Raw genomic sequence first — 20,592 nt, forward strand, 5'->3', positions numbered from 1 at the left:
CTTTAGCAGTGCTGGATAGATCCTCCAAAAAGAAGCTAAGCAAAGAAATTTTAGATTTAAACTTAACCATTCAACATCTGGACACAACAGACATCTATAGAACATTTCATCCCAACAAAACTGAATACACATTCTTCTCATCAGCCCACGGAACATACTCCAAAATTGACCACGTCCTAGGCCACAAATCTAACCTCAGTAAATTTAAAAAAATAGAAATTATTCCTTGAATCTTCTCAGGCCATCATGGAATAAAAGTTGAACTCAATAACAACAGGAATCTGCATACCCATACAAAAACATGGAAGCTAAACAACCTTATGCTGAAGGATAGATGGGTTATAGATGAGATTAAGAAGGAAATCACCAAATTTTTGGAACAAAACAACAATGAAGACATGAATTACCAGAACCTCTGGGATATTGCAAAGAAAGTCCTAAGAGGGAAATTTATAGCACTGCAAGCCTTCCTCAAGAAAATGGAAAGAGAGGAAGTTAATAACTTAATGGGACATCTCAAGCAACTGGAGAAGGAAGAACATTCCAATCCAGAACCCAGCAGAAGAAAAGAAATAACCAAAATCAGAGCAGAATTAAATGAAATTGAAAACAAAAGAATTATATAACAGATCAATAAATCCAAAAGTTGGTTTTTTGAAAAGATCAATAAAAGATAAACCTTTGGCCAACCTAACCAGGAAAAAAAAAGTAAAATCCCTAATTTTGTCAATCAGAAATGGTAACGATGAAATAACTACAGACCCCTCAGAAATTCAAAAAATCCTTAACAAATACTATAAGAAACTCTACTCTCACAAATATGAAAATCTGAAAGAAATCGACCAATACCTGGAAGTACGCCACCTACCAAGACTTAGCCAGAATGAAGTGGAAATGTTGAACAGGCCTATATCAAGTTCTGAAATAGCATCAACTATACAAAATCTCCCTAAAAAGAAAAGCCCATGACCAGATGGCTTTACTTCAGAATTCTACCAAACCTTTAAAGAAGAACCAGTACCTCTATTACTAAACCTTTTCCAAAATATAGAAAAAGAAGGAATGTTACCCAACACATTCTATGAAGCAAACATCACCATGATCCCCAAACCAGGGAAAGACCCAAGAAGAAAAGAAAATTATAGACCAATATCACTAATGAATATTGATGCAAAAATACTCAATAAGATCCTAACAAACAGAATACAACAACACATCAAAAAAATTATACACCATGACCAAGTGGGATTTATCCCAGGGTCTCAAGGCTTGTTCAATATACATAAGTCTATAAATGTAATTCAGTACATAAACAAACTAAAAAATAAAGACCATATGGTTCTCTCAACTGACACAGAAAAGCTTTTGATAATATCCAGCATCACTTCATGATGATGAAGAAAATTGATATAGAAGGGACATTTCTTAAATTAATAGAGGCCATCTACAGGAAACCCACAGCCAATATTGTACTGAATGGAGTTAAATTGAAATCATTTCCACTTAGATCAGGAACCAGGCAAGGTTGCCCATTGTCTCCATTGCTCTTTAACATTGTAATGGAAGTTCTAGCCATTGCAATTAGGGAAGAAAAGGCGATCAAGGGTATCCACATAGAGTCAGAAGAGATCAAACTTTCACTCTTCGCAGATGATATGCTCGTATATCTGGAAAACACTAGGGATTCTACTACAAAACTTTTAGAAGTGATCAAGGAATACAGCAATGTCTCAAGCTACAAAATCAACACCCATAAATCTGTAGCCTTTATATATACCAACAATAACCAAGCCAAGAAAACAGTCAAGGACTCTATTCCTTTCACAATAGTGCCAAAGAAGATGAAATATTTGGGAGTATACCTAACAAAGGACATGAAAGATCTCTACAAAGAGAACTATGAAACTTGAAGAAAAGAAATAGCTGAAGATGTTAACAAATGGAAAAACATACCATGCTCATGGCTGGGAAGAATAAACATTGTTAAAATGTCTATACTACCCAAAGCAATATATAATTTTAATGCAATTCCTATTAAAGCTCCATTGTCATATGTTAAAGATCTTTAAAAAATATACTTCGTTTTATATGGAATCAGAAAAAACCTCAAATAGCCAAAACATTACTCAGAAATAAAAACAGAGCAGGAAGAATCACGCTACCAGACCTGAGACTGTACTATAAATTGATAGTGATCAAAACAGCACAGTATTGGCACAAAAACAGAGCAGTAGATGTCTGGAACAGATTAGAGAACCAAGAGATGAATCTAGCTACTTACCATTATTTGATCTTTGACAAGCCAATAAAAAACATTCAGTGGGGAAAAGATTCCCTATTTAACAAATGGTGCTGGGTGAACTGGCTGGCGATCTGTAAAAGACTGAAAATGGACCCACACCTTTCACCATTAACTAAGATAGACTCCCACTGTATAAAAGATTTAAACTTAAGACATGAAACTATAAAAATACTTGAAGAAAGTGCAGGGAAAACTCTAGAAGGAATCGACCCAGGTGAATATTTTATGAGGAGGACTCCCCAGGCAATTGAAGCAGTATCAAAAATGTATTACTGGGAACTGATCAAACTGAGAAGCTTCTGCACAGCCAAGAACATCGTAAGTAAAGCAAGCAGACAGCCCTCAGAATGGGAGAAAATATTTGAAGGTTATACCTCCGATAAAGGTTTAATAACCAGAATCCACAGAGAACTCAAACATATTAGCAAGTAAAGAACAAGTGATCCCATCTCAGGATGGGCAAGCTCCATCCTGACTTGAAGAGAAACTTCTCTGAAGAAGACAGACACACGATCTACAAACACATGAAAAAAAATTCATCATCCTTAATCATCAGAGAAATGTAAATCAAAACTACTTTGAGATATCACCTAACCCCAGTAAGAGTAGCCCACATAACAAAATCCCAAAACCAGAGATGTTGGCATGGATGTGGAGGAAAGGGCACACTTCTACACTGCTGGTGGGAATGTACACTAATACATTCCTTCTGCGAGGATGTTTGGAGAATACTTAGGGACCTAAAAATAGACCTGCCATTAGATCCTATAATTCCTTTACTAGGTTTATACCCAGAAGACCAAAAATCACAATATAACAAAGACATCGGTACCAGAATGTTTATTGCAGCCCAATTCATAATTGCTAAGTCATGGAAGAAGCCCAAATGCCCATTGACCCATGAATGGACTAGCAAACTTTGGTACATGTATACCATGGAATATTATGCAGCCTTAAAGAAAGATGGAGACTTTACCTCTTTCATGTTTACATAGATGGAGCTGGAACATATTCTTCTTAGCAAAGTATCTCAGGAATGGAAGAAAAAGTATCCAATGTACTCAGCCCTACTATGAAGCTAATTTATAGCTTTCACATGAAGGCTATAACCCAACTATAGGACAAGAATATGGGGAAAGGGCCAAGGAAGGGGAAGGGAGGGGGGAGGTTAGGGTGGAGGGAGGGTAATGGGTGGGGCCACACCTATGGTGCATCTTAGAATGGGTACAGGCGAAACTTATTAATGCAGAATACAAATGTCTACATACAATAACTAAGAAAATGCCATGAAGGCTATGTTGAACAGTTTGATGAGAAAGAAAGAATATTCAGATTGTATATGAAACCAGCACATCATACCCCTTGGTTGCACTAATGTACACAGCTATGATTTAACAATAAAAAATAAATAAATAAATAAAATCTAAACTAAACCCTCATTAAATACAGCAAATCTGAGTCTCTGAGAAGGAAGGAAAGTATCTTGTCTAAGATAGTGTAAATAATGTAGTTATAAAATGTAAACATACACATCGAAATTTCCAAATATATATTACTGGGTTTTTAAATGATTTCCAAATATGCATTTTTTTTTAAATAATTTGTTCCAAGAAGACTAAAGCAATAACAAATATAATTTAGAACCTAATGTATGAAAAGTGCTGCATATGTAGAAATTGTCTTTAGTCTTTTAAATTGGGAAGAGAGGACAGATATGGTAGCTCATACCTATAATCCCAGCCTGCTGAGAGGCTGAGGCAAGAGGATCACTTGAGGCCAGGAATTCAAGACCAGCCTGGGCATAGTGAGACCCCCATCTCTACAAAAAATTAAAAAGAAGGAAGGGAAGGAAGGGATGGAAGGGAAGGAAAGAAAGGAAAGAAAGAAAGAAAACAAAAGACTGAACTAAGGTTTTGGATATGATGATGTTAATTTTTCCCATTTGAAAGAAAGATTTTCCAATGTATCTTTTCACATCAATAATAATAATAGTCCTTTATATGTGCATGGTGGTTTATAAGACCTTTTACATTTATTATCTCATTTGAGTTTTACTGCATGGAAGAAAGTACTATCTATACTTACGTATTAGGAAACCAACTCCCACAAAATTAAAGGATTTTGTTCAAGTTAACATGATCAGTTAGAAAAGACTAGAACTTGAGTTCACTTATCAAATTAACACTGAATTTTACCAAAGTGACACTGTACTAAACTACTACACATGAAATTACTATGTTGACATTTCAAAAATAGGTTGAGTATCCTTTATCTAAAATGCTTGGGACCAGAAGTGTTTTGGATTTCAGATTTTTTCAAATTTTAGAATATTTGCATATACATAATGAAATTTCTTGGGGATTGAACCCAAGTCTAAAATTTGTTTATGTTTCTCATATATACCTTATATACATAGCCTCAAGGTAATTTTATACAGTTTTTTTTTTTAATTTTGAAAGATGAAACAAGTTTTATCTTTATTTAAACTGCAACCCATGAGGTCAGGGTGGAATTTTACACTTATGACATCATGTTGGCACTCAAAAACTTTCAGATTTTGAAGCATTTTGGATTTGGGATTTTTTTTTTATTTTGGATTTTTGTATTAGGGATGTTTGTCTTGTAAAGACAAGTAGCACTGTTTGTATTGGTCACCTTGAGGAAGTTCTTCTTAAAAAGAAAAGTAAGCAACTTCTAGAAACTGTAAGGTTATGTCAGAGTCCCATTCTTAATCATATTAATGAATGTGATTGGTCGGTATTCAGGTAATCCACCCATTTATCGTTTTTGGAAAGACAATCTGCAACAAAAAGACAGCTTTGGACCTAGCACTGGTACAGCACGTATGGTGGAAACCACTGCCTACGCTTTACTCACCTGCCTGAGCTTGAAAGAAGTGAATTATGCCAATCCAATCATCAAATGGCTATCTGAAGAGCAGAGGTATGGAGGTGGCTTTTATTCAACCCAGGTAACATTTCTTTGTCTCATCTCATCCTCCAGTAGACATTTTTATTTGCTCCCACACCACACATTCCACTCTCATTCCCGCCTCCCTGCTTTCGTCCTCCAAATCAGTATGCCATAGGTATGAATAAACATCCAGAATCAGAGGACCCCCTGCCCCACCAGATGTTATCTGCATTAACACCCTTATTACATAGAAGAGGAAATGAGCCCAAGGAGGTTCTTTCAGGGAGTTGGTAGCAGAGCCAAAATCAAAACTCATGTCTCCTGGCTCTAAGACCAGTACTTCCTTTATGATTCTTTCTTTTTTTTTTAAGAGTCTCACTTTGTCACCCTCGGTAGAGTGCTGTAGCATCACAGCTCACAGCAACCTCCAGCTCTTGGGCTTAGGCGATTCTCTTGCCTCAGCCTCCCAAGTAGGTGGCACTACAGGCACCCACCACAACACCCAGCTAGTTTTTTGTTGCAGTTTGGCCGGGGCTGGGTTTGAACCCGCCACCCTCAGTATCTGGGGCTGGCACCCTGCTCACTGAGCCACAGGCACCACCCTCCTTTATGATTCTTTTTTTTTTTTTTTTTATTGAATCATAGCTGTGTACATTGATATGATCATGGGGCATCATTCACTAGCTTCACAGACCGTTTACCAAGTCTTTATGATTCTTAATCACTGTGAAAGTCTAGTAAAATTCAGCAATTATGTCACATCCTGTGTAATAAATATGAATAATGGCTGCCATATTAAAAAAAGTTACCTATGTTCCCTCCATATCAGAAAAATAAATTAAAATTGAGAGCGATAATTATTGTTTTATGTTTACCTATCTATCAGCTCATTTGAGTTGCAAACTCATTTGAGTGTGTATTTTTATAATTATTATGTAGTTCCATAATATATGTCTATATCCAAAGTTTAGCTCAAATATTAATAACTTTCCTGTTTCCTAGATGTTTAGATAGTGATGGAGTATGTATATTTACCTTGTATGTAAAATTTAAAGGTAGAGGGGTCTTTCAGTAGTAATTTAGCAATCATCTAATGGATTTCATCTTGGGTACAATGGTGGAATTAGCAGAAAAGACTGCTCTATTGATTAGTATTGGCTTCTATGAACAGAGGCAGAGGAAGTGACTATGCATTTAACATCTCCAATTTTATAGATGAAGGAGAGATCCAGAAAGATAAAGTTCATTCATTTATTCCCCGAACAAATACTTGTTGGATAGCTATCATGTGTATCTCCTAAATGTAATGGGCATTGTTTTCATCAATTTTGTGCTGTTATAACAATACCAGAGACTGGGCAATTTATAATGAACAGAAATGTAATAGCTTATGGTTCCAAAGGCTAAGAATTCTAAGATCAAAAGACCAGCATCTGGTGAGGGCCCTCTTGCCATGTCATCCTGTGGTACAAGAGTAAAGAGAGGTAAGAGAGAGATGAAGTGAGGCAGAGAGAGATACAGCAAGGAGGGGGTCAAACTCATGCTTTTATAAGAAACCCAGACTTGCCAAAAAAAAAAAACCACTCCTGCGATAATAGCATTAATCCATCCATGAAGGTGTTGCCCTCATGACCCAAACACTTCCCAACACCTCTGCATTGAGGATCAAGTTTCCAACACTCAAACTTTGAGGGACACATTCACATCACTGCAGATACCCAAGAAAAATACACTTGCCACTTGTCTCCTGAATCTTATAACAAGCAAACTGTAAACAAAAGTATTTCAAAGTGAGATGAGTGTTGTAAAGGATAGAAAGGGAACACTGAAACAGAGAATAATGTGAAAGGAGTGGTTGTGGCCTCAGTGTGGGATATTTAAGCTGACACAGAAGCATGAGAAAGAGATAATCATGCAAAGAGTTGAAAGTATTCTGCAAAGAGTGGCTTGCCTGAGGTTACGTTTGAGGAATTTGTAGAGGACCCAGATCTGAGGCCAAACTTCCTGATGGCTATCAGCAGCATCCTTATTGAGGGTGGGGGAAGAGATCTCCTTTCCACCTCCACATGGAATCTCTTAACCAGCTTCTCTCAGTCTGCTAGAGTTTCATCTCTAGAGAATGCTGCCCTACCTTCTCATAAAAAAGGGCATTTGTAAAAGGGAGTATGCAAATAAACTAAACATATTTTTGTGCCTTGCTTATTGTTGATAGGATACAATTAATGCCATAGAGGGCCTGACAGAATATTCACTCCTGGTTAAACAACTCCACCTGAATATGGACATAAATGTCTCTTACAAGCACAAAGGTGACTTCTACCATTACAAGGTGACAGAGAAGAATTTTCTTGGGAGGCCAGTAGAGGTAAATGAAAATTTGTTGTAACATTCTACAGTTGGATGGGATCATTGAAGTCATCTATTCCACTGTATGTTACAGATGTATTTATTCACTATTTATACATATGCTGAATGCTATATCCTGGGCACTAGGAATTCAAACATAAAGCACGAAGAACCCATGTATCAGGTAGAGATTGTCATTTTAGAAACACAGTGAAAAAAAATAAGAGTTTTTTAATAAGATGTGTGGGTCAAATCTGGAAGAATTAGAATAAATTAGCAAGGTTAAGAAAGGGGAAGAAACTTTCAGACACGATAATGGTGCACATAGCAGTATAGTGGTAAAGTACAGTGGCAGAGTAAGAGAGATGTGTTTGGGAGGCTGCCATGGTTCTCTTGGCCCCAGGCATCCTTACAGACTGTAGCCAGATTAGAATTAGCCTTTAGTTCTCCATCCTTACCCCTTTGCTAACATGAGATTCTTAAAAGTTAAAACCAATGGCTTTTGAAAATTTCCACAAGAAAAGGACACATTGGAAAAACTAGGTTCTACCTTAATATTAGCTGCCAGTATACACAGCTGTTGATACAGTTGAATGTCGCATTCGGCATATGCTAATATATATTTTTCTAATATATTTTCTAATCATGTTTGTATTATTTTGAAGTATATTTAAATATACAAATAATTGGAAATAGGCCTCACTGTTGATATCTTTCACAAGTTAGAATTTGTGAAAAGTAAACAGGCATAAGAAATCAAATTTAATGTAAAAATTGCAAACCAGTAGCCCATAGTAAAAAATATATATATGTGTGTAAAAAAAGATGTATGTATTTATGTATATATACGTGTGTATATACACACACAGACATACACATACGTACATATATAGGGTGTCCGTAAAGTTCCTTTAATTTGCACATGAACTTTATGGCCACCCTTTGTATACGTGTGTGTGTGTGTGTGTGTGTGTGTGTATGGATATGGTTATAGACATAGATATAGACATATGCCAATATTTAAAGATCCAGAGATTTCAAATAAAATTCTGATTCTTAACTTCCCTTGAAAGACCAAAAGATCTGATAGTGGGGGTCGGGGCATTGGTAATTTGCTGCAGTCCCCACAAATCTCATGACATGTGCATATGCATTTATGTACATTTTGCTTTGTGCTTGGGCCTCTTGTAGGCATTTGTGTTTGTGGTTCGCAGTTTAGTAACATATCTCCTTTCCCTGAGAGAGGAGAGATTCATGTTCAAAGTAAAACTAAGCTCTAAAGAGGAGCTCTTGATGTGAGAGGTAGGCTTATTTGAGGTAGCTGAAATTATTCTTTCCTAGAGAGCTAATGTTATAAGGGGCTGCTTGTCATCTTAAAATGATCTAAACCTCAGCCCAGGATGCTGCCTCCAATGAAACCTGGACTGTTATTAGCTAGTTTAGAATTTTCCACTCCAGTGTTTCCTGAAATGTGTTACATGAAACAATGTGAGGTAGGAGAATAGGCAAGGGAAACTCTGGTTTAAATGAAGTTAAACAAGTTCTTTAATACAAGTTTCCCAAGTTCCTTAACATGTATGTGAGTAAGTGAGGTGACTCTGGGGAAAAAAAGGGACAGAGGTACACATCTTCCAAACTTAATTTGCCCATAGTCACCTTTTCTCATGCAGCATCTCAAGGCACTTGTTTTCCATGAATGCTGCTATATATTCCATCAGGAAGAACAAGAAGCTTGACCTATTTTACTACATTTGCGAAAATTTAAAGGAAGGATTAACAACCTTTAATGCACATGGAATCCCTGTTGCATTGGTATACAAAGCAAAGCAAAGGGGAGACTGCAGACTTGGAGTAAAGGAAGAGCCAATTCTTAGGCCCCTTGCTCAAAAAGATCTCTCTCATACTTTCCACAAATTAGGAAGCATTTGGATGGGGGAGTGTCTCTGGAAAGGAGAATTACTCAACTTGATTCATGTCTTCATTTTTCTCCTGACAGACTGCAGATAGGCAACTAAGGATTTGGAAAGCTTAGGTGGGGTGCAAGGGGTTTGGGGTAAGGTACCAAGGGTTTTGGCAAACAAAGCCGAGTGACAAATAGGAAATACGAGTCATCAAGAGGTGAAAGAGGGGTGCAAAGGAGAGTTAAGAAAGGGACAAAGATAGATTGCACCCTCTTTAGAGTTACTGTGGAACTTCCTATTCCTGGTGCTAATGAAAATGATCTTCATTGGCACATAGAATGGTGACTCCTGATCGACACCCTGAAAGAAATTTATATAGTTGGCAAAAGAAGATGAAGATCCAGTTTTACCATAACAGTATATAGATGAAAATGTGACCAAAACTGGCCTCTGACATGTTGGTTTTGTTGACTAACTCAAGGGATCCCAGATGTCTTATTTACATGTAGAAGGAAAATGGGAAATTCCACCATTTTTTAATGGCTGCTATGGGCATAGCATTTTCAATGTCTTATCCATTTAATCTTAGCAGAGCTTTGAAAGAGGAGGATGGTAGGTGTCAGCCCACTCTTTGTATTGCTCTATCCTCCCTTCCTATTGGATGATATAAGAAAGCATGGTTTCTCTATCCATCTTTCCAGGTTCTTCTCAATGATGACCTCGTTGTCAGAACGGGACATAGCAGTGGCTTGGCTACAGTACATGTAAGTATTTAATTGAGAGCCAGTAGGGAGTTAGGTATCCCTTTGTATGAGGGAACATAAAAGTTAAGGACTTTTCCACAAAGAAATCTGGGCTTGGGTAACCATGACTAAATTAGTATTCATTTATCTAATTCTTCCTCAAAATCTTTATGACTGGCCTCACAATTTATTTTTGAAAACAGCTATGTTAATCCTTGTATTTATACATTCTGTATATTTGTGCAAGTTATATGTGTTTATATAGAGACTAGATATACAATTTTATGATCATATGTGTATATGTGTGTGTATAAATATATTTTTTCTCTATGGTTAGTAAACTGCATCTTTGAGGATTGATATGTTACATGTAAAGAATTAAGTCTCTCTTATTTCAGCCACTTAGCAGTTACAAACTTTTCTAAGCTATTTACATGTGTCCGTGCAGTCTTAAAATTTCATAGTCTGAGCATCATCATTCTATTGAAGATTTTAATCCTGCTGTTATCTTCAGTATATTTATTCTTTCAAGAACTGTTTAGAGGATTATGTGGGGGGGTGGCTGTCCACTTTTCTTATCATTTCTGGTTGTTCTTGATATATTTACTTCTGGAAGACCCTTGCCCATTCATACACACCTAAAATTTGTTGTTTGCTATGATGGTGTGTGGGCTGGGAGAAATCTACACTTCCTAGCCTCACAGTACTGTGTGTTAAATTAAATGTATGGGCTCAAGGACAAAAGACCTGGGAACTTTCAGAGTAAGGTGCTCAGATTTGACCACATGGAATTTGGACCAAGATTTTGCCTTGTCAGAAGTCATTTTTTGCTTACTTGGGACTTCTCAGCTATATTTTGAATTACATACTTTGCTGAAAGTCCAGCTTCTGGAAAAACGTGTCCTTAATATATACTGTTTGTACTGGATTATGAAGATAATGCTTCAAGTGTCCCATGTGCAGCAGCAATAGTGCCATGATACCTTTTTCACATTCCCATTTTAAATAGAATCTTCTCGTTTACTTGCTCCAATGTAGGTAAGAACTGTAGCGTACAAAACCAGTACCTCTGAGGAAGTGTGCAGCTTCTATTTGAAAATTGAAGCCCAGGACATTGATGGTAAAACACCATGATTTGCACTGTAATTTTGGCTAAACATAAACAATGTCAAATAGAGAGCTTTCCCAATTAGAAAAAATGTGCTTGTTCAAAAACCAAAAATTTTTAATCATATTTTTTAGCAGGTTGACATCTAAGTAAGCATTACTGCCATTAATTACAACAGATGTAACTCTTTAATAAGAGCTGGAAACTAGGGGTGGCGCCTGTGGCTCAGTGGGTAGGGCGCCAGCCCCATGTACCAAGGGTGATGGGTTCAAGCCCAGCCCCGGCCAAACTGTAACAAAAAAATAGCCGGGTGTTGTGGTGGACGCCTGTAGTCCCAGCTACTCGGGAGGCTGAGGCAAGAGAATCACCTAAGCCCAGGAGTTGGAGGTTGCTGTGAGCTGTGTGAGGCCACGGCACTCTACCGAGGGTGATAAAGTGAGACTCTGCCTCTACAAAAAAAAAAAAAAAAGAGCTGGAAACTAAACTTAATAACTAAACTAATCACCATTGATCAAGAAAGTGTTTTGACTAATTATATTACTTTTAAAAAGTGTCACTAGGCTGGATGCGGTGGCTCACACCTGTGATCCTAGCACCTGGGAGGGTGAAGGAAGTGGATTGTTTGAGCTCAGGAGTTCAAGACTGGCCTGAGCAAGAGTGAGACCCCAACTCTAAAAATAGCCAGGGATTATGGCAAGCACCTGTAATCCTAGCTACTTGGGAGGCTAAGCAAGAGAATCCCTTGAGTCCAAGAGTTTGAAGTTGCTGTGAACTATGATGCCATGGCAGTCTACCAAGGGCATCAAAGTGAGACTCTGTCTCAATAAAATAAATAAATAATAAAGATAAATAAATAAAAAGTGTCACTAGTTGTAAAGCCATAAAAAGTTCTAACCCTGAATTTCTGTTACTTTTATGTCAGCTTTCCGTTCATACCCTGAATTTTCTATTATCCTTTTTGTTGTTGTTTGTTTGTTTGGAGACAGAGTCTCACTATGTTGCCCTCAGTAGAGTGCCTGTGGCATCACAGCTCACAGAAACCTCAAATTCTTGGGCTTAAGCGATTCTCTTGCCTCAGCCTCCCAAGTAGCTGGGACTACAGGTACCTGCCACAACCCCTGGCTAATTTTTTGTTCCAGTTGTCATTGTTGTTTAGCAGGCCCGGCCCAGGTTCAAACCCACCTGCCTCAGTGTATGCAGCCAGTGCTCTAACCACTGAGTTCAGGTTGCAGAGCCATATTACCCTGTTTAGTTTTCCATCACTTAGGCTTTATATTCTAAGTGTTCAGAAAAATGCACATTTCTCTGCCTCTATCTTTAACTTGGTTTCTCTAGTACTTATAGCTTCAGACCCTATGGCCTGTGGCCTTCAGACCCCTCTGCTGGTTGTTTCTCCTTTCCCAGTCCAAATCAAGTCCATTTCCACACGCCAGCCCGCTGCCTCAAGTTCAGGGTGAATGTGGCTGCCTCTGCCCTGATACTTTCGTATCTCCCAAACACGTTACTTCCTAAATGACTTATTCTTTAAACTGTAAATTCTTTAAGAGCAGAGGATTGTTCTAATTATGTGAAGACTCACTGCTATCGTCAGTAGCCATGAATTTCCATTAAAATCACCACAAATGTCAAATTCCAAATCATGAATCATTTTCAAGTGTGCTCAGAGAATTTTTCATTAATGATCCTGTTCTGATAGTTTCCAAAACGGCTAAAACAGTTCACTCTCCTATTTGTGTATGTGCTTGCTTGTTTGTTGTGCGTGCCAGCATCCAGCTACGGAGCCTACGGAGACTCGGACTATACGCGCATAGTAGCATGTGCCAGGTGAGTCTAAAAATTCAGGGTCTCACTGTTTGTTACAGTATTAGTTCTTTGCACGTTTTTAAATTTTAACATGTCCAAAAGATACAAAATGGTTCATTTTTTAAAATTCACAGTAATAGGTATTCTTAAGTAGCTACTTATAAAGAACAGCTTTGATTTTTCTCAGATAGTTTTCTCTCCCATTTTTGTCTCTTGATTCAAACAGTATAACATTAATTTTTCCTATCTTTCAGAAGGGTAGAGATGCTCATAAGCAACTCCTACTCTCTTAATTAGAAAAATCGCATTTACCCAGCAAAATCCCTATTATCAGCCAGTAGTTCTCAGCTCGACTGCACATTTGAAGTCAGCTGGAGAGCTTTTGGAACTGCCTGAAGCTCAGACTTCATCCCAGAGGTCATTCTAATGGTAGACAGGCTTGAGAATCACTGATGTTAAATCTTCTGCTGACTAAATACAAAGGCCTGAACTGGCCAGGGTATAAGATCCCTGTTGCTGCTAGGTAACAATTTACTATCAATATAAACTTAATGGCTTAAAACAACACAAATTTATTATAATTCTAGAGGTCAAAAATCCTAAAACAAAGGGGTTGACCAGGTTGTATTCCTTCTGAAAGCTCTAGAAGGGAATCTATTTCCATTTCTTCCAAATTCTAGAGGCTGCCTGTGTTTGTTGGCTTGTGGCCCCTTCCTGTTTTCAATGCCAGCATCACAGCATTTTCTAATCTCTCTCTCTGACTATAATCGCTGCTTCCATCATCACATCTTCTCTAACTCGCCTGCTTCTTTCCTTTATAAAGACCCTGTGACTGTATTGAGGCTACTCATATAATCCAGGATAATCTACCTACCTCAGATCCATAACTTAACCACACCCGTAGAGTTTCTTTTGCACATAAGATAGTATATTCACAGGGTCAGGAGATTAGGACATAGACATCCTTGGGGGTCATTGTTCTGCTTTACCACAGCCACCATCCTAAAGTGTTTATGAAAGTGTAGCTTTATTTAAAATATGCATATATTTTTGGCTGTGGTAGTCATTCAGAGTGTGGCAGAGCCAGAACTAGAACACAGACTTCTTCCCTCTTCTTTCCATCACCCCTGGATTCATCCTGTTGTGCTCTGTTTCCTTAACTCTTTGTATTGTCAATAGCAGTGCTATCTATGGATGATTATTTTGCTGTTACTACATATAACTGCACATGATGCCAAGCACTTAGTATGGATAACTTGGACATTCAATAGGGTTGTGTAAAAGATAAGAGCTGAAAGGACTTTAGGGGTGAGCTATTAAACTTCTTATTTTGAAAATAAGGAATCCGAGACCCAAAGAGGTAAAGTCACCTGCCAAGTCCTCAGAAAGTTAAATGCAGAGCCAGAGGCTCAAATGCCCCACGCCTGATGCTCAATCCAGTTATCTAAAGCACCTCTTTCAATCAGGGTAAGCTGAGACCACTGATCCCAAGGAATAGCAAACTGATCCTCATTGCCTCTCTCCCAGCTGTTTTCCTGTCTTGGTCCTGAGCCAAATAACTCCTGTTTTATAATTCCTTCACTACTCAGCCCTCCTTGCCTCCTTAGCCGCATTCTTCTTTCCACCGTTTCCTTCTTTCTTCCTTGACCAGTCCCTCTGCTCAGACATCTTTCCTCATTCCCTATGTCTTTCCATTAAGGTCACCCTTTCCCAGGCAGCTTTCTCCTCCTAACCGCCATTCCTACTCTTGTTACCTGTCATCTGATGAGGGGCATGATCACAGTTGTCTAAATCTACAATTGTCACAGGGAGATGTGAGTACACTTGTGGACTCACCTAGATACCTAAAGGAAAGCATCTAGAGTTGGCATAAAAAAGAGCTCTTTGCTTTGTTTTGTTTTGTTATGTTTTGTTTTCTGAGTTCTTTGAGTTGCTTTAGATTCTGTTCATATGTATAGTTTGTGAATATTTTTTCCCATTTGATCTGTTACCTATTTACGCTGTTTTTTTTTTTTTTTTTTTGCCATACAGAAGCTTTTTAGTTTAATAGAGTCCTATTTTTTTAAAGTTTTGTTTCTGTTGCATTTGCTTTTGGAGTCTTAATAATAAAATCTTTGCCTAGGCCAATGTCCAGACAAATTTTTCCTACGTTTTCTTCTAGAATTCTTGTGGTTTCCAGTCTTACACTTAAGTCTTTAATCCATCTTGAGTTAATTTTTGTATATAGTGAGAGACAGGGATGCAATTTCATTTCTCTGCATATGGCTATCTTCTTTTCCCAGCACCACTTGTTGGACAGGACATCCTTTTCCCGGGGTTCAGTTTTATTGCTTTGTCAAAGATCAGTTGATTGATGGTACATGGTATTTCTGAGTTCTCTGCTCTGTTCCATTGATCTATGTGTCTATTTTTACACCAATAGCATGATGTTTGAGTTACTATTTGAAGTCAGGTACTGCGATGACTTCAGTTTTGCTCTTTCTGCTTAGAGTTTCTTTGGCTATTCAGGCTTTTTCTGATATCATATGGATTTTAGGATTATATTTTATAATTCTGTGAAAAATAACTTTGGTATTGTGATAGGAGTTATTTTGAATCTGTACATTGTTTTAGGCAGTTTGGTAATTTTAACAACATTGATTCTTCTAATTCATGAGCATGGAATATTTTTCCATTGTTTGTGTCATCTTTAGTTTCTTTCATCAGTGTTTTATAGTTTTCCTCAGTTAATTATATTGATAAGTATCTCATTTTTTTGTAGCTATTATAAATGGAATTGAGTTCTTGATTTTGTTCTCAGCTTGGTCATTATTGGTGTAGAGAAACGCTACTGATTTGTGTACATTGATTTTATAAACTGAGACTTTACTGAATTCATTTATAAAATCTAGAAATGTTTCGGAGGAGTCTTTAGGGTTTTCTCGGAATGAGATCGTATTATCAGCAATCAGAGAAACCCCATTAAAAAGTGCAAATGACATGAACACACATTTTTCAAGGGAAGATATATAAGCCAGGCATAGTGGCTCATACTTAGAATTCTAGCACCTTTGGAGGCCAAGGTAGGAGGATCCAGGATCACTTGAGACCAGGAATTGAAGACAAGCCTGGGCAACATAATGAGACCCTATCTCTAAAAAAATACTTAAAAATTAGCCAGGTGTGTGTGGTGGTGTGCACCTGTGGTCCTATCTACTGGGAAGGTTGAGGTGGGAGGATCACTTGGGGCCAGGAGTTCGAGGTTGCGGTGAGCTATGATCATGCTTCTACACTCTCGCCTGAGAAAAAGAGTTAGACCCGGTCTCAAAAAAAAAACAAAAAAAGATATACAAATGGCTACATGGCCAAAAACCATGAAAAAAATGCTCAACATCACTGATCATCAGAGAATCATCAGAGAAATGCAGTTTAAAGCCACCATGAGACACCACCTACTCTAGTCAGAATAGCCATTATTAAGAACTCAAAAAAAAAAAAATAGATGTTAGTATGGATGCAGTGTAAAGGGAGCACTTGTATACACTGTTGATGGGAATATAAATAAGTACAGTTTCTATAGAAAACAGTCTAGAGGTTCCTCAAAGAACTAAAAGTACATCTACCATTTGCTCCACCAGTCCCACTACCAGATATACATCTACCTAAAGGAGAAGTCATTATAGCAAAAAGACACCTGCACTCATGTTTATCACAGCACAGTTCACAATAGTAAAGATATTAAATTAACCTAAGTGTCCATCAACTGGTGAATAGTAAAGAAATGTGAGATATATATGTATGTGTACAGATACATACACACACCATGGAATATTACTCAGCCATAAAAAAGAATGAAATAATGTCTTTTTCAACAACTTGGATAGAACTGGAGGCCATTATTCCAAGTGAAGTAACTCAGGAAGTCAAATATCATATGTTTTCACATGTAAGTGGAAGGTAAGTTATGAATATCCACATTTGTACAGAGTGGGAAAATAGACATTGGAAACAACAAAGGTAGGAAAGTGGGAAGGAGGTGAGGGATGAAAAATAAACCTGTTGGGTGCAATTTGCACCATTTAGGTGATGTATACACTAAAAGCCCGGACCTCACTGCTGTATAATGCATCCGTGTAACAAAACTGCACTGTACCCCCTAAATATTTTGAAATTTTCTTAAAGAAGGGCTTTCTGATAATAGGTTGAGACACCTGCTATGGGGTAACCTCTGGCAGGAAGTACTCAAATGACTTTGGCAAGTCAGCTTACTTCTCCAGTCCTCTTCTCTAAAGCAAGGGTATTGCACTACCTTATCACCGAGTTTCTGCCCATTCTAATTATCTACAACTCTGCTTATATAAAATAGTTCTTATTAAAAACTCACTTGACTTTATTGACAGGAGGTCTAATTCCAGATTGTCAATATACAAAAGAAAGCAAGTAGAAATGTAATCTTGAATATTCTATCTTTTGCTTTTTACAAATTAGGCACAGAAAGTTAAAAAAAAAAAAGCCGGTGGAATATACTTTTGGCTGAAGTTAGGTTGGGTAAATTCCAAAAGTGTAATACTTATTCACATAAGAAATTCTTTGCCTTCAAATATTCTGTCTCCTGATTCAAAAATGCCAGCACACAGTTTCTGTGCTCAGAGGGTCTCTATCATGTACTTAGCTTTTTACAACCTCTCTGTTGTGTTCATAAGAAAAGCGAAAAAAGATTTCATTTCTCTAGCAACAAAATGCCTTTGGGGAAGATTGCTGGTTTTGGCAGCAGGCAAAGGCTTCTTGAAAGGAGGATTTCTGTTCCACCATTGAAACAGTCTCCATGGCAACTAGTCATCAAGGCTCCAGCAACCCTTTCATAGACAGGCTCCACTCAGGAGGCCCTTTTCCATCTTGTTGACAAAGTATTTGCATCTGTGAGCAAGAGTTCTCTGTTCTGCCCATCCAATTAGGGAGATGCTCAGCTGTCACATTACAGTTCCAAGATGTTTCATATTCTGTTCTAAATTTTTAATTGGGTGAAGAATGGGTTTAAGTTTTATGAGTCAGAGATTGTATAACACTTAATTTCATGATAAATATTACACTTAAACTTCTAATAGGAACTGCTTTATGAATGCTCTGTGAGGTGTGATGAAGAAAAAGATATGCCCCGATACCTCATTAACTCCCATAATTTGTCCTATTTTACAATACTCATTCATGTAGGTGAAATCAGTTCATTTCCCTCCTCATGAAGCTGCCTTCCCAGTTTCTTCCTTTAATCCTAACAGCTCTTGCAAAGTCCACTCTCAAATATCCAGCTGCCTCTCAAACATCTTGAGGTGAGGCTGGAACCTAAAATCAACTTTTGCAGAACCACTCCCTCTTCCTCACTCCTGCCCTGCCCCACCAACCTGTCCTTCTTTTAAGTCTCCTGACCTTTCCTTAATGGCCTCTGCCACCCAAAATCAAAGCCTTAGAATTATGGAGATAAATTTAAAACACAAGTTTAGACTTCTTCACAGTTAACTTTACAAATAAGAAAATAAGTTAGAAAGGGGAAATGATTTGTGAGAGTGTCTCAGTAGAACTGGGATAAGATCCAAGTTTTCTGATTCCCCACGTCAGTGTTCTTTTCTCTCTTACAAAAAAAACCCCAAAAACCCAAACCCTACCATTTTGCCTTCTTTGCATGTCTTCTTAACTTTCCACTAGCATAATTCCTAGACAAGGGATTATTTTAAAATTTTTTAAAATTATTTTTCAAATAAAATGTCTATTGTGGAAAATTTAGAAAATAGAGAAAAACATGAAAAAGAATAATCACATATAATTCCACAATCCAAAGAAAGTATTTATTAACATTTTAATGTATCTTCTTCCAGCTTTTCCTAGACATGTTTATTGAGTGTCTTTTCAATATGCAACTAATTTTCTCCTGTGAATATGTTCCATTAGAAAAAGAACTAAAGTGAGAATCAAAAGACCTGGATGCTTATGCGGCTCTGCATGAACTAGCCGTGTGCCATTGAACCGGTGCCTTGCTCTCATCCACAGTTTCCCCAGCTAGTTAGCTTAAAGTGGATGACCTCCATGCTCCAGAATAGTGGTCCACTGAGATTATTGGTCTAGCATAAAAAAGAGAGTAAGTGTTGCAAAGATCTCTTATAACTCTAAAATTCAGAGATTTTAACCTATGTAATGTAGGGAAGCAAATAAAGAGAAACTCAAATTCAAAAATTAAGTCCTACTAAGGAATAGGGTCTTTTCTTAAAGAAACATATCCATTTATTTATTACATTCCCTAATCTGTTATGTATTTTAGCTATAAGCCCAGCTCAGGAGAATCTTCATCTGGATCCTCCCATGCAGTGATGGATATCTCTCTGCCTACGGGAATCAGTGCAAACCAAGATGACTTAAAAGCTGTAAGTGCACAAATTTATTTCCTTTCATTTTAATATGTAGTATGCAATTTCCATAGAATCACCCAGAATATGCTTTCCAAAACAACAATCTACATAAGTTTTTATTTATCAATGTGAAGTGGAAGCATATATTTTTAGTGGCCTAAAAAATGTGATTGCATACGAACTATTCACTTTTTCAGAAGAGGAACTACTCTTCAACTTCTTTGAATAGTGGATCACATCCCTGTGATTTAATGTGTCATTAACATGTGAATGCATTTAAACAAAAAGATAATGAAATTAAATTCCAGCTTTTCTCTTTCTTTGTGTAGCTTGTGGAAGGGGTGGATCAATTATTAACTGATTACCAAATTAAAGATGGACATATTATTTTGCAACTGGATTCGGTAAGCTCCACCTTCTACCATTTTTCCTTTACTGTTACTATTAAAAATTTACAGGTTAAAATATTACAAATATCTTCTCTCCCATAATTTTCTTCACTTTCAATTTGTCAAACAGATTCCCTCCAGTGACTTCCTTTGTGTCCGATTCCGAATATTTCAACTTTTTGAAGTTGGGTTTCTTAATCCTGCTACTTTCACAGTGTATGAATACCACAGACCAGGTAATCAACTCTATAAAATTTCTTTAGACAACTACTTCACATTCTTTACAAAACATTTAGAAATCCACTGGAGTCCTGTAAATTTTACATATTGCCTCTTTTAGAAACCACTCTTCTTAAGTCTCCACTTGAACATTCATACAAACTACTGTATATAAACTACTTCATGACATTAAGCAAATCACTTCACCTCTCAGTCCTTACTGAGGCTTCTTCATCTTTAAAATAACTAGGTTGAGGGCGGTGCCTGTGGCTCAGTGAGTAGGGCACCAGCCCCCTATGCCCCTCCACCCCCCCCACCCCCCGGGCCAAACTGCAACAAAGAAATAGCCGGGCGTTATGGCGGGCGCCTGTAGTCCCAGCTACTCCGGAGGCTGAAGCAGGAGAATCGCGTAAGCCCAAGAGTTAGAGGTTGCTGTGAGCCGTGTGATGCCACTGCACTCTACCTGAGGGCGGTACAGTGAGACTCTGTCT

The 20,592-nt window shown here is 37.6% G+C and overlaps 1 protein-coding gene across 1 annotated transcript in view; it reads left to right on the forward strand.

The window, feature by feature from the left end:
• Positions 1-20,592, forward strand: part of C5 (complement C5) — a 100,618-nt gene that overhangs the window by 69,453 nt on the left and 10,573 nt on the right. The window contains exons 29-36 of the mRNA XM_053564110.1: positions 5,068-5,273; positions 7,428-7,580; positions 10,164-10,226; positions 11,244-11,325; positions 13,080-13,137; positions 19,406-19,508; positions 19,823-19,897; positions 20,013-20,118. Of these exons, the coding sequence (XP_053420085.1) occupies positions 5,068-5,273; positions 7,428-7,580; positions 10,164-10,226; positions 11,244-11,325; positions 13,080-13,137; positions 19,406-19,508; positions 19,823-19,897; positions 20,013-20,118 (846 nt within the window). The remainder of the gene's footprint in view (positions 1-5,067; positions 5,274-7,427; positions 7,581-10,163; positions 10,227-11,243; positions 11,326-13,079; positions 13,138-19,405; positions 19,509-19,822; positions 19,898-20,012; positions 20,119-20,592) is intronic.

The sequence above is a fragment of the Nycticebus coucang genome, chromosome 2 (assembly GCF_027406575.1).
Source record: "Nycticebus coucang isolate mNycCou1 chromosome 2, mNycCou1.pri, whole genome shotgun sequence".
Lineage (NCBI taxonomy): Eukaryota > Metazoa > Chordata > Mammalia > Primates > Lorisidae > Nycticebus > Nycticebus coucang.